Raw genomic sequence first — 25,042 nt, 5'->3', positions numbered from 1 at the left:
GTGCATTACGAGCGCATCATACAGGCATGTCAGAGCCTGAACCTTTATTTCCGCAGCCAAAGTGGCATTGATGGTTACCCAGTCTGTAAAGGTTGTCGCAAAAAAGGATTGATTCAGATGGGAAACACTTCAAACCTTAAGCACCATCTCTGTGAGCACCATCCCACGGAATTTGCAGAGATGGTGTAAGTAGAAATACAGTATACAGGATAATAAATTATAGCCCCTGTTTCACAAAAATACCAGATTCAGTGTAGTTTTACATGATTTGTAATGACTGTAGTGACTTTGTCACATTCACAAATGCAGCAAACAGTTTTAAGCACTTGTTCAACATTACAATGTGCCAACTGTTTGTTCATTTGCTTGAGTGCGGTGCAACAGTAGGCCAACGATGTGTTTGATACTATTAATATGTTTTACTTGTAAAACCTAGTACTAAATAGGGTTTACAAAGTGCATGGCTTTTGGTGTTCAGGAAATTGACATTGACAATATGCATGCAGGAAATTTACAGTATTGGACAAAATGCTAATAAATAAACTGCAAATGAATAATATATTTTTTTCAGTAGGTACTGTTTAGAATTAAACCAAATCACAAATGCAACAAATTACAGCATACAAATGCATATCTGAAGTGTTAACCTAAGCACTAATAATTATAAATCTTTACAATTCAATTTCATAAATTATAAAATAACAATAACAAAATATTTTTTTGTTATAATCATCTGACAACTGTACATGTTGCAAAAATATATATTTTAAAAGTTTTTCTTGTTTTACCTGTTTGTGAATTTCTTTTTCTCACTTTTTTTTACCTTGTCAGATTAAGAGTGTCCTGATGTTCAAGATCAAAAGTTTAAGGATTAATGTTGAAGAAATCCAAAATAAAGTTCAAGAATTGGTTATAACTGAAATATATTTATCAGACATATTTCATAACCAAATATTAAACTGCTAATAATATCATCAATGCACCTCAATACCGTAATACCGTGGTAATTTTTGTGATGGTTATCATACCGTGAAAATGTCATACCGTTACACCCCTACTACAGAGAAATGAAATATATGAACAATTTCAGTCAGGATTTAGGCCCCATCACAGTACAGAGACTGCACTTAATCAGAGTTACAAATGACTTGCTCTTATCACCTGATCGTGGCTGCATTTCTCTTCTAGTGCTTTTAGATAGTTCTGCCTTCGACACGATAGATCACAACATTCTCTTGAATAGGCTGGAGAATTATGTTAGCATTAGTGGACTTGCATTAGCATGGTTCAGGTCCTATTTATCAGACTGCTACCTTTTTGTATGTGTAAACGAAGAATTGTCAAATCAAACAAAAGTTAAATATGGGGTGCCACAGGGATCAGTTTTAGGGCCTCTGCTTTTCTCCTTATAAATGCTTCCCTTGGGAGACATTATCAGGAAATATGGAATAAGTTTCCACTGTTATGCCGACGATACCCAACTTTATATTTCTTCTAAACCAGATGAAATTTCACAATTCTCCAAATTAGCAGAGTGTATCAATGAATTCATAGATTGGATGGCCAGAAATTTCCTTCTTCTCAATTCCGACAAAACAGAGGTAGTAATTATTAGACCAAAAACCTCTAAAAATAAGCCGCTAAAATATAATTTGACTCTCAATGGATGTACTGTTACGTTGTCTTCTACAGCAAAGAACTTAGGTGTTATATTTGATACCAGACTGTCCTTTGAAAATCAAATTTCCAATGTTTGTTGAACAGCATTCTTCCACCTCAGAAATACGACACATGCTCTCTTTTGCTGATGCCGAAAACAAATTAATGCGTTCATGACCTCGAGACTGGATTATTGTTTTTTTTGTTTTTTGGGGGGGGATTTTTCCCCTTTTTCTCCCAATTTGGAATGCCCAATTCCCAATGCGCTCTAAGTCCTCGTGGTCACATAGTGATTCGCCTCAGTCCGGGTGGCGGAGGATGAATCCCAGTTGCCTCCACGTCTGAGACAGTCAACCCGCGCATCTTATCACGTGGCTTGTTGAGCGCGTTGCCACGGAGACATAGCACGTGTGAAGGCTTCACGCCACCCACCACGGCAACCACGCTCAATTCACCATGCGCCCCACCGAGAACGAACCACATTATAGCGACCACGAGGAGGTTACCCCATGTGACTCTACCCTCCCTAGCAACCGGGCCAATTTGGTTGCTTAGGAGACATGGCTGGAGTCACTCAGCACACCCTGGGATTCGAACTAGCGAACTCCAGGGGTGGTAGCCAGCATATTTTTACCACTGAGCTACCCAGGCCCCGAGACTGGATTATTGTAATGCATTACTGGGAGGATGTACTGCAGGTTCAATAAATAAACTTCAATTGGTTCAAAATGCAGCTGCTATAGTGTTGACTAGAACCAAGAAATATGATCATATTAGCCCAATTTTATCATCATTACACTGGCTACCTGTTAAATTTCGTATTCATTTAAACTTTTGATAACAACATAGAAAGCTTTGAATGGTCTACACAGTACTTAAGTGACTTCTGTCACACTATATTCCATCACATTCATTACGATCACAAAATTCTGGCCCGTTAATAGTTCCTAGAATATCAAAATCCACAAAAGGAGGTACATCCTTTTCCTATTTGGCTCCAAAACTATGGAATAGTCTCCCTAACACTGTTCGGGATGCAGACACACTCGCTCAGTTTAAGTGTAGACTAAAGACTCATCTATTTAGCCAGGCAAACACCTAATTTATCCATCAACTCAAAATTAGGCTGCTTTAGATAGGTCTGCTGGAACCAGAAACATTTCTCATAATCTATAACTCTGCAATAAATTGAATAGCATCAGTGCTAATGTTATTTTATTTGTTTCCTTGTTTCAACCTCGGGATTCATATCACAAGGTTACCAGAGACTGCCAGATCCAGCTCCGTTCCTGCTTGGAGTCGGACTCCACTGCTACGTGTTGCTGAGTGATGACGACAAACTACAACCGGTGCTAGCCAGACATCACAACAGTCTTTTACGATGGACTTCAGAGGATGAACTGATGCCAACACCAACTGTAAGACAATGGATACTTCATATGCCACTGCCTGAACCTTGGACTTATGATGGACCCCACCGAACCTCACCGAAACGACCTGCCGGTTGAACTGCGATGCACCTCATTGATCTCTGCTTGCATCACCTTTGTTTACTGATGGACTACACTCTTGAAATGGAATACATAGACCATCAATTAATTGGCAACAAAAGACATCATCAGCCAACTAACAAAGGACAATAAATCTATGTGAAATTCTGCAGTTAATCCAGGATGGAATTCAAAGACATTAGTCATTAATCTTATAGTTCATACAAAATCTTTGCATACAAAAACACTGGCCCTTAACGCTTGCTTAGTTTACAAACTTTAAACCATGATTTGCACTGCACACAAATAACTAATATTGGCATTATATTCATGCTGTTTAGCCAGAGGGGAACTGGCCCCCACAGTGAGCCTGCTTTCTCCCAAGGTTATTTTTCTCCATTAACCAACATCTAATGGAGTTTTGTGTTCCTTGCTACAATCGCCTACGGCTTGCTCACTGGGGTTCTAAATACAATTATTATTTAACTATTTAATTATTTCTTTTTATACCAAATTTGCAATTACACAGTGATGACTCTAAGACTTTATATATATTATAGTTTAATTTTCTGTTAAAGTATGATTTTCTGTAAAGCTGCTTTGAAATGATGTGTGTTGTGAAAAGCGCTATACAAATAAAAATGACTTGATTGTTTGGAGTCGTGCTGTTGCTCAATTCTCAGAGCATGTTCTTCAAGGACATGCACATTCTTCGAGACTCGAAACCCTTAGCCGGAGCATACATGGATGGGTGACTGACTTTAATCCCTTTTTTATTTTTGGCAATGTCACACAGAGGTCATCTTAGTTACTATGTGATTGTCTCACCATCGTTGTTCAACACCTCAATTTCTTTATTTCCCTGTGTGGCCCTGGAGATTGCTCTAAAGTACAGAGTCATATTTAGCTTTTATTTAAGAAGATTGGTGCACGTGAGGGGATGGAGAGGAGACAGACCGCTGATGAAATGCCTCTGCTTGCCAATGGCCGGCCAGATCAATACAATACAATTGAGTTCTCCAATCTGAGAGACTAGCTGCAGTAAAGGTGGCACTTACGGGGTGATTGCCTCTGATGAAGACTTTATTAGCCTCTATTGACAGATTCATTTGAGATCCTTCACCCTTCATCCACCCCCCCACACTCCAGACTCCCACTTTCACTGTAAAGTAATATACTCTAACCCCCCCTTTAAAAGTTTCTGGGGTTGATGAAATGGTTAGTTATTTTGTCCTGTGTTTTCAAATGTTTCTTCAAATAGATTTCAAAGTAACTTTTTGTTATTCTTCTGCGGCCTTGAATTTTTTTGTTTTTCGTGAACTCAGGTTAAGTGGTAAGCACTTGAGACCCTTATTATCAGATACTGCAGCACTGTCAAAGAGTTTTCACTGAAGAAACTGAGTATTATGGAGCTTTCCCCCCTGGGGAATACAAAGAAAACATCAAGTTCTCCAAAGAAAGTTTGCAACAGAAGATTTGCTTTTGGAAGCGAGTCTAGAAGCAACCTGGCCACGGATAAGACAAAGTGTGGAAATTTTCAAATTATTTTATATATTATCTCCAAACAAGCCACAGGCATATTAGATATCACAAGCTAATACTCGGCGGTCATATGTGCGCTCTGTAAAATTGGCTGAGGCTCGTCTTGGGCTTTGAAGTCACAAGTTGTTTTTTTTTGCGTCAGAGAAGCTGTTCGAGGGAGCCCTAATCCTAGCAGTATTGCTATGGCGAGCAGAGCCTGAGCTCGACACTCGCAGCAGGTTTTCGTGACTCCACTAATTTTTCCTTTGTTATTTTACCTGGTTTGTATTTTGTAACCCTTCGCCCCCCTCCCGGCTGCCGTTCTCAGTGGGGCTTTTCCCTGAGCCCGGGTGGATTGGCCCGAGGTGCTTTCCCATCCACAAATAAAGAGCTCTGCGGAGATAATGAAGTGTGTTGCATCCTCGACTGCAGCTGTGTTTTGTTGGATCTGTTAGATTAAGGCTTTTTGTGTGGTGGACTCTGACTTATTTCTTATAAGAGCTCATCAATAAACTCTGAGCTGCAGGCCTCGTGCATGTGGGGGTACATTTTTCATCAGAAATTATTTTGTGGAACATACAGTGCTGATCAAAATGTAATGTTTTCTTTTTCTTTTAACTGCAATTTAAGCATGTTTAGTCTTTATTTAGTATGATGCAGTGTTTCCTGCACAGCTATTCAGGAGTGGCGCTGTGCTGCTGCTGAATCTGCAATGACAGCAAAATATAGATATATTTTAGCTGAGTTGTGAGAAAAATGACTGGGCACTATGAAATAACTGACAATAAGTAGTCAACACAACTCTTTATTTCCTGTTGTCCTCACTGACCACATGCAACATTGCTTGATTAGTTGCGGTTCTTTTTAATGAATCAGTTGAAATGATTTGTGAATCATTCTGAATCAAACACTGGATTCATCGGCCTAAATAGGGGTGGGCGATATACTTGTTAAAGTGATATAGGCTACTGGTATAAATGTGTCAACTGATAGAAATTTTCCAGTATAGTTTCTATCATTGTTACATTTCCATCAGATCTTGACAGAAAGCAATCATTGATGTGGGGACATGCTCTGTAGCACCGCAGCTGCAGTTTGGATCCTTGGCTTGCCCATGGGCAAACAAGGTTGGCAGCACATCGACCCTGGTTGGTTCAGGACCGATTTAGCGTGCACTATAGGCCAAACTGGTTCGCTGGGGGCAAGCCACAGTTCCAAACTGCAGCTGCGGTGCTATACAGACCATGTCCCACATTGTTAATGATTGCTTTCTGACAAGATCTGATGGAGCCTAGCCTAGCTCTATATCAAGTTGCTGATGAAGAAGCGGTCTAATGGCTTGGTACGCAATGCACACGCTAAGAAGAAGATTGCGGTTATGCAAAATGCCACTGTATGGTAGCAAATTGTGTCCATCGAGTAATTTACAACAGTAGTTATTAAATAAAACCTTTTGTCAACCATATTTTTATGTCTAGTATATAGTCGCACAAAAAACATTTCCATTATTTAATGGAAGACCAAATCCAAAACAAATACGTGATGGAAGACATTAAATCAAATTTTGCTTATATCGCCCACCCCTAAATCATGGACTGAATCAGTAAAACATCTCACTTCCTTACTGAATCTCCTTAGATGGCTCTCTCATTTACTAATCCATGGGATATTTTGTCTAATTTGAAATAAATCATAAACAGTGACTGTCACATTTACTTTTTGAAAGCAATGTTAAATATTTGTAAGGTTTCTGAATCTTGAAGCAGTCAATTTACTGACTGTTTGTTCATATGACAACTTCATATCTTCAACAGAGTTATGTTGTAATGATATTTAAACAATAATAATAATAAAAAACAATAATATGTTGGATAGAATAGTAAAAATAAGTGGCTAAAATAACAAAATCCTGTAGGAAACACGTATGATGAAAGATAGGCTTTAATTTTCCCAGCAACTGTTGCTCCAGCAAACTAGCAGCAGAGCCCAACCACCCCAGCGATTTCAGTCATTTTCATTAATGTTAAATCCTACATCCTACACAGCTGCTTTAAAAAGAGCTTTTGGAAACTGAGTTGTAATAAGATACCCAGCTCTACCAAGGTGAATAGGAAACAGCCCTTGCTTAACTCGCTCCCCGACTCTCTCTTTCTTTCCCATTGCATCTTTTTCACAGGAACATGCACTGATCATTTTGTCATTTGTGACACAGTATATGTAATGCTGACTCTGTCAATGATTTATGAGGTGGTTTTTATCTTAACAATTATGTAAATTTTCATACACACTAAAATAAGTAAAGAAAAAATACCTCATTTGTTCTCATTGTTTATGAATGTAGGCTCTCCTCTGACCTTGTGACTTATCTTTTGTCTTTCCAGATCTTTCTGAAGTGGTGCCCAATGAGTTCCTTAGACCTTTCCTGGAGGTGGTCCGCTCAGAGGACACAAGTGGACCAATCACAGGCCTTGCTCTCACCTCCGTTAACAAGTTCTTGTCTTATGGCCTTATAGGTAAGTTTAAATGATGTCTTAGAGAAACTGACTTTTGAAAATCAGTTATTTTATTCCACCAGGTCATCATGAAGCCTCATCAAACATATTTAGTGGTGCTTGCTATTGCACGCACCAGTGTTATTATTGCTCATATTTGGGTTATGGGGTTTTCAATACCCTTAACCTTTAGTATACTTCTACTGGTAATTTGTTTCACACATTTGTGCTACGAACAATAATGATACCTAAAATCAAGCAGCTTGTTAAGGAAAAGTATGTTGTTACTTTTCTTAACAAAATGACTTTTAAGCGACTTCGAACAGCCTAGCTATGTGGCATTGTCTTTTGCACAGGCAAGCACCACTCACATTGTTTTGTTGTAAAAAGTAGGGCTGTCAGTGCGATTAATTATATAAAAAATAACATGTAAAAAAAATGTATGCAATTAATCATGCCCCCGGACCATTATAAGTAATATACCTACAATCGGAGTAATTCAAGCTTGAAGTACCACCATGTTTTCAGCAGGGGGCAGTAAGTGCAAATCCAGCTGTACAGGCAACACGCAGCTATACCGTTCAAACCCAGCTGGACGAAGCGCAACCTCCAAATGCAGGGGATCTCAAAACGTGTTTTTCTAAAGCCACTTTTTGAATTGCCTAATCAGTTCTGTACTTGTCTGCCACAAAAATTTAATTTAATTTTAATCATATGAATTATTATATTTATTGTATATATTTATACTTATTTTAATATAATTAATTAAAAATTATGTAGTGTATAATTTTTATTTGAGGGCCTTTCTCAACAAATATCGATATGTGATTAATTGTGATTAATTCGATTAAATAATCAGTATTATTAGGCCTATATTTATTTTATGTATTATATTCATAATAATTTAAATATACTGTAATTGTTTAATTATTATATACTGAATTATTTTTATTTTGGGGCCTTTCTCGACAAATATTGATATGCCTTTAATTGTGATTAATTAATCTGCATATCATGTAAGTAATTGTATTAAAAATTGTATCCGATTGACAGCCCTAGTAAAAATCTAGTATAAAATGTTGTTTGCAATTAGTATACAGATGCATCTCAATAAATTAGAATGTCGTGGAAAAGTTCATTTATTTCAGTAATTCAACTCAAATTGTGAAACTCGTGTATTAAATAAATTCAATGCACACAGACTGAAGTAGTTTAAGTCTTTGGTTCTTTTAATTGTGATGATTTTGGCTCACATTTAACAAAAACCCACCAATTCACTATCTCAACAAATTAGAATATGGTGACATGCCAATCAGCTAATCAACTCAAAACACCTGCAAAGGTTTCCTGAGCCTTCAAAATGGTCTCTCAGTTTGGTTCACTAGGCTACACAATCATGGGGAAGACTGCTGATCTGACAGTTGTCCAGAAGACAATCATTGACACCCTTCACAAGGAGGGTAAGCCACAAACATTCATTGCCAAAGAAGCTGGCCGTTCACAGAGTGCTGTATCCAAGCATGTTAACAGAAAGTTGAGTGGAAGGAAAAAGTGTGGAAGAAAAAGATGCACAACCAGCCGAGAGAACCGCAGCCTTATGATTGTCAAGCAAAATCGATTCAAGAATTTGGGTGAACTTCACAAGGAATGGACTGAGGCTGGGGTCAAGGCATCAAGAGCCACCACACACAGACATGTCAAGGAATTTGGCTACAGTTGTCGTATTCCTCTTGTTAAGCCACTCCTGAACCACAGACAACGTCAGAGGCGTCTTACCTGGGCTAAGGAGAAGAAGAACTGGACTGTTGCCCAGTGGTCCAAAGTCCTCTTTTCAGATGAGAGCAAGTTTTGTATTTCATTTGGAAACCAAGGTCCTAGAGTCCGGAGGAAGGGTGGAGAAGCTCATAGCCCAAGTTGCTTGAAGTCCAGTGTTAAGTTTCCACAGTCTGTGATGATTTGGGGTGCAATGTCATCTGCTGGTGTTGGTCCATTGTGTTTTTTGAAAACCAAAGTCACTGCACCCGTTTACCAAGACATTTTGGAGCACTTCATGCTTCCTTCTGCTGACCAGCTTTTTAAAGATGCTGATTTCATTTTCCAGCAGGATTTGGCACCTGCCCACACTGCCAAAAGCACCAAAAGTTGGTTAAATGACCATGGTGTTGGTGTGCTTGACTGGCCAGCAAACTCACCAGACCTGAACCCCATAGAGAATCTATGGGGTATTGTCAAGAGGAAAATGAGAAACAAGAGACCAAAAAATGCAGATGAGCTGAAGGCCACTGTCAAAGAAACCTGGGCTTCCATACCACCTCAGCAGTGCCACAAACTGATCACCTCCATGCCACGCCGAATTGAGGCAGTAATTAAAGCAAAAGGAGCCCCTACCAAGTATTGAGTACATATACAGTAAATGAACATACTTTCCAGAAGGCCAACAATTCACTAAAAATGTTTTTTTTATTGGTCTTATGATGTATTCTAATTTGTTGAGATAGTGAATTGGTGGGTTTTTGTTAAATGTGAGCCAAAATCATCACAATTAAAAGAACCAAAGACTTAAACTACTTCAGTCTGTGTGCATTGAATTTATTTAATACACGAGTTTCACAATTTGAGTTGAATTACTGAAATAAATGAACTTTTCCATGACATTCTAATTTATTGAGATGCACCTGTACACATTCAATAAGTTAAAAGAAGGCCAAAGTTGATCCCGGTAACTGTCAAATCAGGAACAATTGTCGCTTTAATTGTCTGTTTTATCCTATTGCACTTATAGGCCAACAATTTTTAAATCAAACGCTGATGACAGATTTTCACATTTCTGAAACCAGTTCTCAGCGGTCCTGATAAACTAGTCCAGAGTCACTCAGTATGTTAACATGCTCAGTTACAATCTAGTTACAGGTTTTTGCTTAGTCAAGCTACAGTCTTCATCTGTCTGTAGGCATCAGGTATTCATGGCATAATGCGTAAACTAATATTTGAAGTAAGGATTTCAGCTGAGGAAGGGTTAAATAAATGTTGTGTGTCACCTCTTTCTTTCAAGTTAAGTCAGGTTTATTAAAGCACATTTTAAAACAACAGAAGTTGAACCAAAGTGCTGTACAGTGGTAAAAGAAAAAAAAATCCAAATGTAATTATCAAACAATTAAAATATCAAAAATCAAAGAAGTAAACAACTGTTAAAAGACAGAGTAAGCTAAACAGAAGCATAAATAGAACACAAGCATAAAAACAACTATATATCTCAACTATATCAACTTCAAACGTAGAATTCTTGCAATGCCAAAGTCAATTGTGGTCCGATTAACGTGTATACATGCTGCACGAAGCTGAGCTGCAATCACACTATCTAGTCTGACTTCGCGAATATCAGACTGGTATGATTGCAGGACTAAAGCATTTACATGACATTTTTTCTCCCAATTTGGGATGCCCAATTCCCAATGTGCTTTTTAAGTCCTCATGGTCGCGTAGTAGTGACTCGCCTCAGTCCGGGTGGCGGAGGACGAATCCCAGTTGCCTCCGCGTCTGAGATCGTTAACCCGCGCATCTTATCACGTGGCTTGTTGAGCGTGTTGCCACGGAGACATAGCGCGTGTGGAGGCTTCACGTCATCCACTGCGGCATCCACGCACAACTCACCACGCGCCCCACCGAGAACGAACCACATTATAGCGATCACGAGGGGGTTACCCCATGTGACTCTACCCTCCCTAGCAACCGGGCCAATTTGGTTGCTTAGGAGACCTGGCTGGAGTCACTCAGCACGCCCTGGGATTCGAACTAGCGAACTAGCGATCTCCAGCTACCCAGCTACCCAGGCCCCCCATTCACATGACATTTTTTTAGTCCTACTGAAATCAAACTTTTAAAATGCAAGTAAACCAATCGACTGTTTCTGATGGATATACCTCACTGATAGTGATGGGTCGTTCATGAACGTATTCATTCATTTTTAACTAATCTTTTATGTGACTCAGAAGAACGAGTAGTATCAGAGAGTGATTCATTCATTTTGTGTTGGCCGCGCATGTGCATTGCGCAACCTCCGTTCGTTTGTTACGTGGAAACCGCATAGGTGCTGTACAGGAAACAGAAATGATTAGTTCACCTCTCGAGTCTTCTGGTCTGAGTCGTTCGTTCTTTTGACATGTGACAGCCGTATACGCTATGTAGTAAGAACGACTCGGGCAAGAAGATTCCAGAGGTGAACTAATCTTTCTGTTTCTCATAATTTGTCCTTGGCTGCATTATAATTTTTTCCTTTTTGGGACTATAATCAAAGTTTGCGTAAGTAGACGTGTTGGGGGGGATTTGGCTGTTGAAAATATAACATTTTAATTTCATTCTGCTCAAATGAACGAAATGAACTAAATGACTTGAATAAAGATTAGTTCATTTTGCTGAACGAGACTCAAAGATTCAAGTCAGTAAAATTATCCGATCTTCCCATCACTACTCACTGATGCAAGAGAGCTTGTTTTGCTGCTGTAGTGATGAGAACAGACTGTCCTCTGCCTCATCAGGGTAATAAGGCCAGATTCTGCCGATGACTGTCCACAGTGTGAAAATAGCACAACGCTCCAGATGCTAGCTGTCTCTAATTTTTCTTCCTCCTAGCATAAATACTCAAGAGTTGTTGAATATATGCTATTATTACACTTGTCAAGAAGCTGTATGGTTTGCACAAGTGAAGGCAGGTTTTATAAACCATAGAGATAAAGATGGTCAAACCCCTAGCACAACCCCTCGAGCAATGGGCCAGAAATTGGATAGGATTTAGATCTGTGTCCATTTTTTACTGTAACTCACATTTATGACTAAATAATAAATCAATTAGGTGATAAAATAGTTCAACATACAGTGGGTTCAAATGACAGAATTCACATTGAAAATCTGATATTTAAAATCTAATTTAAACAAACTTTTTGGATTTTGACATACAGTTGTGCTCAAAAGTTTACATACCCTGGCAGAAATTGTGAAAATTTGGCATTGATTTTGAAAACGGTCTTTTATTTAAGGATAGTGATCATATGAAGCCATTTATCATCACATAGTTGTTTGGCTCCTTTTTAAATCATAAAGATAACAGAAATCACCCAAATGGCCCTGATCAAAAGTTTACATACCCTTGAATGTTTGGCCTTGTTACAGACACACAGGGTGACACACACAGGTTTAAATGGCAATTAAATGTTAATTTCCCACACCTGTGGCTTTTATAATTGCAAGTAGTGTCTGTGTATAAATAGTCAATGAGTTTGTTAGCTCTCACATGGATGCACTGAGCAGGCTAGATACTGAGCCATGGGGAGCAGAAAAGAACTGTCAAAAGACCTGCGTAACAAGGTAATGGAACTTTATAAAGATGGAAAAGGATATAAAAAGATATCCAAAGCCTTGAAAATGCCAGTCAGTACTGTTCAATCACTTAAGAAGTGGAAAATTCGGGGATCGCTTGATACCAAGCCAAGGTCAGGTAGACCAAGAAAGATTTCAGCCACAACTGCCAGAAGAATTGTTTGGGATACAAAGAAATACCCACAGGTAACCTCAGGAGAAATACAGGCTGCTCTGGAAAAAGAAGGTGTGGTTGTTTCAAGGAGCACAGTACGACGATACTTGAACAAAAATTAGCTGCATGGTCGAGTTGCCAGAAAGAAGCCTTTACTGCGCCAATGCCACAAAAAAGCACAATATGCCCGACAACACCTTGACACGCCTCACAGCTTCTGGCACACTGTAATTTGGAGTGACAAGACCAAAATAGAGCTTTATGGTCACATCCATAAGCGCTATGTTTGGAGAGGGGTCAACAAGGCCTATAGTGAAAAGAATACCATCCCCACTGTGAAGCATGTTGGTGGCTCACTGATGTTTTGGGGGTGTGTGAGCTCTAAAGGCATGGGGAATCTTGTGAAAATTGATGGCAAGATGAATGCAGCATGTTATCAGAAAATACTGGCAGACAATTTGCATTCTTCTGCACGAAAGCTGCGCATGGGACACTCTTGGACTTTCCAGCACGACAATGATCCTAAGCACAAGGCCAAGTTGACCCTCCAGTAGTTACAGCAGAAAAAGGTGAAGGTTCTTGAGTGGCCATCACAGTCTCCTGACCTTAATATCATCGAGCCACTCTGGGGAGATCTCAAACTTGCGGTTCATGCAAGACGACCAAAGACTTTGCATGACCTGGAGGCATATTGCCAAGACGAATGGGCAGCTATACCACCTGCAAGAATTTGGGGCCTCATAGACAACTATTACAAAAGACTGCACGCTGTCATTGATGCTAAAGGGGGCAATACACAGTATTAAGAACTAAGGGTATGCAGACTTTTGAACAGGGGTCATTTCATTTTTTTCTTTGTTGCCATGTTTTGTTTTATGATTGTGCCATTCTTTTATAACCTACAGTTGAATATGAATCCCATAAGAAATAAAGAAATGTGTTTTGCCTGCTCACTCATGTTTTCTTTAAAAATGGTACATATATTACCAATTCTCAACAACTGTATTTAAAGCAAATATATGTTATGACATGAATAAGAAATATTTAGGACTCTAAATATTTCTAGGTCATTAAGTAAATAAGTAAATGTGTAACACTGGCCATGTTAACTTCTTTGTACAAAAGGTCAGATTTCCTTGCTTTCATTGAAGCACACAAGATGCTCTCTGGAACATTTTTAAATCATACTGTATAACATGGATCATCAGGTTCTGCACAAACTTATGAAGATCATGCCAGCTCGAGTGCAGTTCAACTTTTCACTCAAATTGCTATGCTGATAATATAATTTGTAATGGGGGAAAAAAACTGTATTAAACTGTATTAGCATTTTCAAGTGCACTCAGACCTTTTCTCTCCCTCTGTATAGTCAAATGTAGGTAACACTTACAATAAGGTTCCATTCGTTAACATTAGTTAATGCATTAGGAATCATAAACTAACAATTAACAATATACTTTTACAGCATTTAATAATCTTTAATGTTAGTTAATATAAGTACAATTGTTCATTGTTTGTTCATAGTGCATTAACTAATGTTAACAAATACAACTTTTGATAAAAAATAAAAAAAATGTTTTGCTATGTTTTTTTGTTTGTTTGTTTTTTTTTGTCACCTTTTCTCCCAATTTGGAATGCCCCATTCCCACTACTTATTAGGCCCTCGTGGTGGCGTGGTTACTCACCTCAATCTGGGTGGCGGAGGACAAGTCACAGTTGCCTCCACTTCTGAGACAGTCAATCTGTGCATCTTATCACGTGGCTTGCTGTGCATGACACTGCAGAGACCCATAGCATGTGGAGGCTCATGCTACTCTCCGCGATCCATGCACAACTTACCACGTGCCCCATTGAGAGAGAGAACCACTAATCACGACCACGAGGAGGTTACCCTATGTGACTCTACTCTCCCTAGCAACCGGGCCAATTTGGTTGCTTAGGTGACCTGGCTGGAGTCAATCAGCACACTGTTGGGCCTCATGTATTCAGATAGAAGACAAAGGCAGGCCTAACAGTCATAAAAATATAACTCAAGCCCCCACCTTCTAAGTCGTAAATTTTACTGATAAAAATCGCGCCAAAATCAAACAAAGGGAGTCCAAAACAGACTACAGATCCATGAAGCCTTGCTCACTAAAGGATCGAGCGCTCAACTCCTATTGGATGAGGCACACAACAGAACGTCCCTCAAACATGGCATCATCAGGAGTTCAAATAATTCTGAAATGCGTCCAGAATTCGCTTCCAGCGACTTCGTTCACCGAATAAAGACGTAGCTTTTGCTGCTCTCCGGTGCAACCTCGTGGCATAAGGAAGTAATGTCCGACTTGAAATTGTAGCCATACAATCTCCATCTCGCTGGACGAGTTGAGATTACTCTGTGTTCAACCGAACACTCTAACGGATCCGAAGGAGACCGCCGAGCAATTCGCATCTTCATCCGTTTGCCTACAGAAGTGAAGAGATGAAAGATTTCTCTTCCATCTTCAATCAAGTCGACATTTCTGAGTTCTCCGCCAGCCCGCCGAGAATCAACAGCCGTACCGCCCGCTGACAATCAACAGCCGTACCGCCCGCCGACAAAGCGAGGAAACGGCCTCCCGTCATCGCACAAGCCTTAAGGAACCAGGTCAAAGTTAAAGGACGGAGGAAAACACATTCTACCTGTGTCCTCATGCGATTCAAGTAAGAGGTTTACGTCTGGGCAGAGATAGAATATTATAGTGTGTTATTCTTATGTTTCAAGGTTTTTGCTTGTACAGTTTACGGACCGCCATGTCCGCTCATTATTAATACTCAGGGTATTAATTATCACAAATTTGTTTTGCTGTATTGTGGTCCAACCAAATTGGATTGTGCAATTTCGCCATCGCGGGTGAAACAGAAACTGAGTTCATCCATTAAAGAGTCAAATAATTCAGGACTTTTACGAGTCCCGCTCGTAAAACCGCGTCTCCGAGTGATGTTTTCTCTCCAGCTATCGCGAAATCAGCTTTCGGGCTGTCACTTAATAATCTCTCTCTCTCTCTCTCTCTCTCTCTCTCACTAACCACACTGAGACACACACACACACACACTGATACACACACACCTTATGTGTTATAGGATTATTTTATTTCCATATCTAATCATATCACTGTTTAGTTTGTAGTTGTAAGTCAGAAGTTTATTGACTGCATTGTATTAATTATTAATTGATATTACTGCATAAATAAACTTTGTTTATATTACAAAGAGAAGTGTTTTGGTTTGTTTTGCATATGCCTGTGTCATGCTCACGGGATGTCAGTGCTCGGATTCAAACCTTCATTCATTGTTTTTTTTCCCGAAAATCGATATTCTTCGGATGTCGATTTTCCTAAGAAAACAATCTAATATTGAGACTGTTTTAATATTCGGTTATTAGTCCCTGATTTCAGGGTGGTGCCCCATCAATGTTAATCCTTATTAATATTCTATTGATTTTTGATAATTGATAATTATCTTTGATTGAATTTGAATGATCAATAAGCTAGTGTTAATTTTAATTCATGTTTCATCGATGTTAACAATTAACAACTATCTTTGATAATTGTTGATTTAAAGGATTAAAAAAAAGCTAACATTGATTCTCATCAATGTTCTATTGATTTTAATAATTAATAATTATCTTTGATAATTATTAATTATTGCTAATAACCAAACTTGCTCCTAAACGTAGCACACTACATTTACTGGAGTCCCATATGAGGTTTTAATGAGTTAGATCCAATTAATTAATTTAAATATTAATTAATAACTACAGAAATAATTATTAATTATTTCTGATAGTAACACTGATCTAAACAACCGGTAAAGCCCTACAACACCCAGGATTCGAACTCCAATGGGGTGGTAGTCAGCATCAATACTCGCTGAGCTACCCAGGCCCCCAATGTATTGCTATGTTGAAATTAACATTAACTAAGATTCATAAATTCTGTACAACTATTGTTCATTGTTAGTTCATGTTAACTAACATTGTAACTTTAGAAGTTAACAAATGGAACCTTATTGTAAAGTGTTACCTAAATGTTTAACATAAGGTAATCATAAAGATTTCTATATTAATTCTTGTTTTGGAATTATATAGAAATAGACATACACAGATTAATTAAATGAATCTAATTCATGAAATGAGAGCTACTCTCCTAATCCCCCATGATGGCAGCATCTCATCAGGAAGCTCTGGAAGGGTTGCTATGGCAACCTGCACCATGCTTCTTCAAACCTTGGCCCTCTTTTGCTGTAAGATAAGAGATCGCAGTCACGCACACGTGCAAACTTTCCTTGAGTTCAAATGAAGTCACAACATGCTCTCAAGCAGTTCCAACAACAGCCAAACAAATATTTGATCAGTTATTGGTGCCTTTTGCATCTAGCTTTCTCTTCGTATTCTTTCAGATAAACACTTTATCATATACAGCAATGCTTTTGCTTTTTTCCCCCTCAAAGTGGCATGCAAAATGTACAGATTTACTTTTCCCCAGTAGAGATTTTTTTTCTCTCACACATTTATTTTTCTTTTCTGTCACACACACACACACAGCGCTGTGCTAATCCCAGGTGAGCAGTCCTGAAGAGCGTGACATATTAATGCACTCGTATGAGTGTGTGATTAAATGACCTTTAGGTATGTGAAGGCGGTGTGCTGACTGATGGGTTATGCTCATTCAGACTCCACTAATCTGCCTTGAAGAGTGACATTATCATTACTCCCAATTAGCATTCCATAGATACACAGCCCCACACTATAGTTCTTCCATTTAAAGCTCTGCTTGATTCACAACTCACTGTGATGTACGGGTCCTCACTTTGGATCTTAGTTATAAGCTGTCTGACCCCCCCTCCAGTCTAATCAAAATTATTATTATTTTTTTTTTATAAGCATTTTGGGACAGAAATCTCAACTTACACTGAAAATACATGAACTTTCTCAACTACATTTTGATAGATATTACAGATTGATTTCATTCTATAATGTTTCTATAAAGTTGATTCTATACTTCTTGATTGTGCTGTTTATGTAATCATGGGCAAAAGTGAGTGTTTCCAACATTTATAATCTTTTTACTGTTTTAGGGACAACTTATAATAGCACAACAAATTGTAATAACGAGACTAATAACTTTGTAAATTAACTTGTAACTTGTAGTGTCACTCCTTTAGGTGAAACATGAAGGAAGTCTTAAAGCCCCCTACAGAGGACAATGAAAAAAAGAAGAAAAAAAAAACATGCCTTCATACTCTGCTTTGAAAGCTCACTAAATTGTTCCTAAGATGCTTATTTTACAAGAAACAATTTGAAAATTCAGTCAAATACAATTGATTCAAAAACTAATTTGGACTCACATATAACTTGAATTTTAAATTAAACGAAAATTACAAATACATGTACAGTGTATATTTACACTACCGGTCAAAAGTTTTGAAACACTTACTCATTCTTTATTATAATTTTTTTTTCACATTTTAGAATAATAGTAAAGTCATTAAAACTATGGAATAACAGAAATGGAACTATGGGAATTATGTTGTGACTAAACAAAATCCAAATTAAATCAAAACTGTGTTATATTTTAGCATCTTCAAAGTAGTCACCCTTTGCCTAGAATTTGCAGACATGTACTCTTGACATTTTCTCAACCAACTTCTTGAGGTATCACCCTGGGATGCTTTTTAAACAGTATTGAAGGAGTTCCCATCTATGTTGGGCACTTATTGGCTGCTTTTCTTTATTATTTGGTCCAAGTCATCAATTTCAAAAACTTTTTTTTTTTTTTTTATTAAATTTTAGTTTTATAATGAAATAAATTACTATGGTGGCACAATTAAATTTTTGTCTACAAAACTCATTTCAAACATTTAAGCATACGCCTTCAGATCAAATGATTTAAGATCATGAGAAACATTTCAGTCAAGTGTTTCAAAAATTTTGACCGGTAGTGTGTGTGTGTGTGTGTGTGTGTGTGTATATATATATATATATATATATATATATATATATATATATATATATATATATATATATAATATGCTGATTGTGATGTCATATATTATCTAAAAACCAATTAGAAGATGTTGTCATGGCCAAACCCCCAAACAATTGCAATCTCTGAAAAGCAGTTGTCCTCCCTAAGATGCACTAGGACTTAATGTCACAAAAACCTGCTGAGTCCCAGGAGTTTATTGAAGTGTATTTGGGGATTGACTGTTCAACTCACTGCTGTAACAGTACAGAGACTGAATACTGCCATCTATTGGTCAGACATATAGATGCTGCGATCTGTTTCATTTCGAGTTGGTCTCCAAGAATTCTTAGTTATTTGCCTGCCCCACATTACCACTTTGTTTTTGTGACCAGCTTTTCTTCACATGTGTCGAACTTTTGTTTAAGCCAACCAATTAAACCAAATACTCTTCTTGCTCACAGAGAGTCACAGCATGTGATTTTTTTTTTTTTGTTTTTTGTTTTTTATCACCCAAAAGCACCAGGCCTGCTCTCCTGTTTTTCCCTCTTTCTTTTACTGTGTACAGTGAGACCCAAGCCCCTCTCGCACACTGGGGGGTCTCTCTCTGTCACCAAACACACACACACACACACACTCACACTTGGAGAATTCGTTTGGTGAAGGCTAATTCCCCTCAATCTCAGGCTTGAGGTCGGTGGGCTCGGGGGGATGGCCGTATTGACAGATAACCACATCCCATTTTTCCCACTCTCCCTTTCCCACTCTTTTTCCCAGGCCGGTACTTTAAACCAAAGGCTCACTTACAGAGCCACTTATCCTGCTGAAAACTGCAACAGCCAATGCTCATGCATCCACAGATGATGTTTAGATATGTTTTTTAGATTATACTGTATGCACTTTTAGTGTCAAAAATGTTCTTAATTTTTGTTAATGTGGTGATATTTTAACCCCTGAAATTGATTTTCAGTAGCTTTTTTACCTTCATGAGGGCATTTTTTTTATTTTTTTTATTTTTTGTGTCTCTGTAGATTTTGATGTGATCCCTTTTTTAAGTGTTTTTTTATTATATATATATATATATATATATATATATATATATAATATATATATATATATATTTAATAGAATTTTCAGAGCTTTTCTATTTATTTATTTTTTTTTTGATGACAAAATAATTAAATATATAGCTATTCACTACCGGGGCATTTTTGGCCATCGCATTTAAATTATCTGGGGCATTTTTGTCACTTGGTGGCATTTTTGCCCTCAGCCCTGTTTAATTTCTGACCCTGCCCAATTTTGATGTGACATGCCAGGAAAGGATTTAAAAAAATAAACCAAAGATCATTTGTTAGTCACTCCATTGAAGCTGACGAACAAATGTAATGGACGAGACAGGGCATTTTTATCTTTTATGGTCTTGAAGAGCCAGAATGGCGCCCATGCACGCCTAGTTTCAGGGGAAACACACGCACCCTTTTCTGTGACGAGCAGTTCTTTCACTTAAGGGACACCCTGCTGTCTGAAATGTACTTTTACTCAACCTTTTAGTACACAACAGCTGTTTGAACCTCTTTGATATACACTCTCATACAATCCACAAAGACCCTCCAGCCCCACCCAGATTTCAGTAATTTCAACAATGACTCTCCCGCTTGGCTGTGTAGACCGTGCCAAGTGAGGATTAGTATTTTAGATGACTTCTGATGTTGTGCTGAATAGACTATGGCTCTTGTTTCCGTGGAGATCGGCTGTTTGGAAGGGGGTCCTGTGTTTATTGTGGGCCTGCCTCTTCATGGCTGTTCCATTCCAGTCTTCATGGTCACCCGATAGATTTTCACTTGTAATTTAGTCGCTTGGTTGTTGTGCCACGTCAGCGAGTTCTCTATCTCTATAAATACTCGGTTGTTTGTTAAATATGGATTCTAATCTAAAAAGGAGAATGTTCAAAGTATTTAATTACCTTGATTTACAAACTCTTAAAAGTTGTATTTTAAGAACACATACATTTTAGGGGTGAAATTGTGTATTTTGTATATTTGCAGTTCTGGAAAGCATTATTGACCAATCAGCATCCAGGCCTGACACCATTGTTTTTTTTTTTTTTTTTTTTTTTTTCACCATTTTATAAGCAAAAATCTATAAAACAGTGCAAGTTTTATCAACATTTTTGGTTGATAATAATACATACCATGATATTAGAATCCGAATAAGAATCAGAATGAGCTTTATTGCCATGTATGCTTACACATACGAGGAATTTGTCTTGGTGACAGAAGCTTCCAGTACACAAACAATACAGCAACAAGACAGAGATAAAATATATATATATATGTATGTACAAATACAAATCTTATATATATATAAAAGGTGCAAGGGAATGTAATGACAGAAGACAGACAGAATACATTATAGAAAAATGATTCTGCTGGAAAAAAATTAATAAAAATAGCTTAAAAATATCCCTGTGACTTAAAACAATGTCCAAAGTAAAGGTAGGCCTAATTTAGTTGCATTGTAATAGTCATTATAGTTTTGTATAAATTTGTGTTTATTTGTAGGCTTGGGAACCCAGAACTGGCTCTTATTCAGAACTTGGTCATTTTTTTAAATATACCGGAACCAAATTATTTTCATGACTTTCGGTTCTCAAACATGCATTCTTCCATCAATGTGGACACAACACCATGTTCAAATACTCTGTATTTCTTGCGCTACCGTTCAACAGCACTGCAACACCTCTATTAAATCAGCAGCACAAACAGTGTAGTCTGATATCTGAGCGGTTGACTCTTATGAGCCGGTTCTTTTGAATCTTCACCATGAAACATACAGTGCAACTAGTCTGATTACCGAACGAATGACTCTTATGAGCTGGTTCTTTTAAATCTACAGTGCAAAACTTACAGCTCAACCAGTGGAGTCTGATTCCCGAACAAATTATTCTTATGAGCTGGTTCTTTTGAATCTACACCACAAAACATACAACGCTTCCTCCCGAATGAGTGACTCTTATTAGCTGTTTTTTTTTTTAAGTGAATCAAAAACTTACTGAACTGCTAGTCATTAATTTCATCATGTCCAACTCAAAATAAATCAGAATTGTTACTGTATGTGTACTTTAAGCTTGTGAATTAATTCAATATCTTAATTAAAGTCTGTGTGAACACCATTTGCAAGAATCTGTTCTGTGTATATGAAAAATATGAAGTGATCTCATCATTTGGTAATAGACTGTTGAAGGCAGTAAATCCAATAAGAATTGCATTTCTTATTTCCAATTTATTATCTCAAAACTACTTATGGATTTCTATGACTTTCCTTTCCCAGTCATTCATGATTTTTGGTTTTAGAAATATATATTTGATAGAGATTGTCCTTGCAAAAAGCAAACTGTAGCTGATAAAATATTTTATAGCTCAGCAAAACAAAGAAAATTATATTCACTATAGAAATTTCCATGAATTTCAATAGCATTTTAAGATTCTATGAATTTCCATGACTTTCCAATTCATTCCTGATTATTGGATAAACATTTTAAAAAGTTTTAAAGAGATGGTCCTTGCAAAAAGCAAATTCTAGCTGATGAAATCTTTTATGGCTGAGCATAACTAGAAAAAATTATTTTCTGTTAAAAATGTGTGTTATTTGACTGTAAAGTTGTCTAAATAGTATTTTAGTGGTCACACTGCTTTTCTATGCGGATAAACTTTTGGTTATTGTTCCATGTAAACTAAAATAGTTGTAAATGAACCTAAATCAATAAGACGAATCAAAATCTGAAATTTCTTATGATTCCCATCCCTCTTTATTTGAATGGTTTCATTACAATGTACATGACAAATCTGTCTAAAATTAATATGTAATGATTAAAGAATGCTATTTTATCTGCTTGACATCTGTTTTTCAATCCAAACCAAAAAGTAGGCTTTTCTCTTTTTAGTTGACCATAAGCATTTTCTTTGATTCTGAAGCAAACCTCTCCATTACACCTTTTCTTGCCAAAAGTCACGTTATGGATATAGCCTTCCATGGCGTACTGGAGACTATTTTGGTGACTATATATAATTACAAAATATAGTACACGCAGTAGTTAGTCTATATGTTATTTAACAATTCCTTAGGTAATTCATTGAATCCCATTGCTTCTCTCAGCATGTCATGACAGCAGCAGAATAAATGCACGTAGGAAAGCTTGATCATTTTAGCAAATGTAACTAAAGGGGGTGTGGCTTAGCAGACTGTCAGTTTCACACGTCACAAGCTCTTCCTCTATCTCTCTTCTCTCTGTTGCATGATAGCTAATCTTTGAGTGATTTAGAATAAACGCCCATTTCATACTACATGGTGGCGTTTTGCATAATCCTGATCATTTTAAACAATATATCGCCCACCCCTACTACCAATTCAGTGACCAGGTGAATATTAAAGAGCTGGTTGATTTGAAGCCCTAGATCTGAATAAATATGCGTGTGCTCACTCAGAGTTCAGAGTAAAGGCCGTCCATGTCTCAGTCTCTCTCTCTCTGTGTTATTTGCTTGCTAGTAAGTGGAATGCACTCTTACGTCAAGGCTTTACCTGCAGTCACAGCCACGGCCTCCTCCCCAGGTAGCCTGCACTTATTAGTTAATGAAATGCTCTTTAAAGGTGATGGGAAAGAAAAGCAGCCCGGCTCCAGCCTGATATATGGCCCCGCTTGGGTTTCAAAACATCGTTGCCAAGACAGCCGATTTAGCAGGCCGTCCAGAAAAGCACTGTGATTAGATGTCAGATGGTTGTTTGGTGCTCTTCACACAGAGCGTGGTCAGTTAATAGCGATGTGGGGGATGAACCGGTGACCAGGTTAATTGTGTAAGATTAATTAAGTAACCATAGTCATGTTATTTTGACCCATGTACAACTTATTTGGCTGAGAATCAGACTTTTTAATGAGAGAGTGAGAGGGAATATATTAGGGTATATTTTTTTTTTAAAGTTAGCTGTGGCTGTCCTCCACAGATGCCAATCATGAAGGGGCAGCAGAGGGCATCGAGAACATGGCCGACGCTGTCACACATGCGAGATTTGTGGGTACTGACCCTGCGAGTGATGAGGTGGTGCTGATGAAAATCCTTCAGGTAACACACTTAAATCACACAAGCCGCTGTGCTCCGACATGTTGCACAGTTGTGTTTATACTGCCAAAAAAGTTACATAAAAAGAAAATTACAAAAAGTCAAATATAAAAAATAATAATTAATAAACAAAAGCAAAACAAAACAAAAAAATACACAAACATACATTTTTGAAGTAGGCCATTTATTTTTAGAGGGCTAAGTTGGAAAGACATGTTCGGAATGGAAAACTAGCTTGCTACATACTGAATGCTGTTCAGTATATACAGGTATATACCAGAGACTATTTAACCCGAGTCGAACCACTTGTATTAAAATGAATGTGAGAAATTGGAACGTCCAAAATGACGGATGTAGAAAAGGAAGTCCTGCCTTACAGGTAAAAGAGCCAATCACCTTTTAGATACAGACATTGCCTTTCAGTCAACTCGAGAACGTGCTTGCGCATTAGCTGGACCAGCCTGAAAAAGAGGGTTTTTTAGCGTGATCTGAGCTTAAGAAGAACAATTTATGATACCAGTGTTGTCAGATTTTACTGCTGATTTGAAATATGTTCTTTGATCATAATCTTAACCAATCAATCAAGTCTTTCCCCATTCAAGTAGATAGGTGCTGTAATTTTATGTTGCTTGTATCCAGGCCGATTCCCAAGATCACGGCTGAGTGGACTGACTTGCCTTGAAAGTGACTTCTTAAAAAAAAAAGAAAAAGTGAAACAGTGGGCATTATTGCACAATGAACGCTTCAAACAGTAGTAAGCTATGTTGTTATCACTATGTCTGACCTCATTATATTTCATTTTTCATTCGGTGAGTGGGCTCCAGTTATCATCTTTAACCAATTTTGTGTAAAATTATCTTAACTCTTGACAGTCCAATCAAATGAGGAGTCGAAAAGTTTTGGGAATTGTAAAAATCTGGTTCATCAGTCACACTAGAAAATGGAAGGTGAAGTCAAGCGCATTGTATTGTGGGATACAGTATCTAATGCAGTGTGCTTTGTTATATACTGCATATTTTAGCAAAAATAGTAGGTCATCCTTAGAAGTTCAGTGATGTTTCAGCCAATTAGTATCTGCCGATAAAAGCAATTATCTCAATTAACATTCATTAGCTGATTGTTTAAAAACAGCCAATGAACAGGGCTGATTATTTCCTGTCTAAAGGGGGTGGAAAAAAGCATCAGACAACTAGCCTACAAATCTTACTGTATTAATAACTTAATGTGAGCCTAACGAGGCTGTTCAGAA

General features: G+C 37.7%; 1 protein-coding gene across 2 annotated transcripts in view; it reads left to right on the top strand.

Annotated features, from left to right (window-relative positions):
- LOC127413491 (Golgi-specific brefeldin A-resistance guanine nucleotide exchange factor 1-like) overlaps positions 1-25,042 on the top strand; it is a 121,175-nt gene that overhangs the window by 56,619 nt on the left and 39,514 nt on the right. For both annotated transcript variants that reach the window (XM_051650671.1, XM_051650672.1), the window contains exons 4-5: positions 7,052-7,183; positions 23,678-23,796. In XM_051650671.1, coding sequence (XP_051506631.1) covers positions 7,052-7,183; positions 23,678-23,796 — 251 coding nt within the window. The remainder of the gene's footprint in view (positions 1-7,051; positions 7,184-23,677; positions 23,797-25,042) is intronic.

This window comes from Myxocyprinus asiaticus, chromosome 23 (genome assembly GCF_019703515.2).
Source record: "Myxocyprinus asiaticus isolate MX2 ecotype Aquarium Trade chromosome 23, UBuf_Myxa_2, whole genome shotgun sequence".
In the NCBI taxonomy this organism is placed as follows: domain Eukaryota; kingdom Metazoa; phylum Chordata; class Actinopteri; order Cypriniformes; family Catostomidae; genus Myxocyprinus; species Myxocyprinus asiaticus.
Note: the sequence above shows the minus strand (reverse complement) of the source record. Positions and strands in the feature narration are given on the sequence as shown.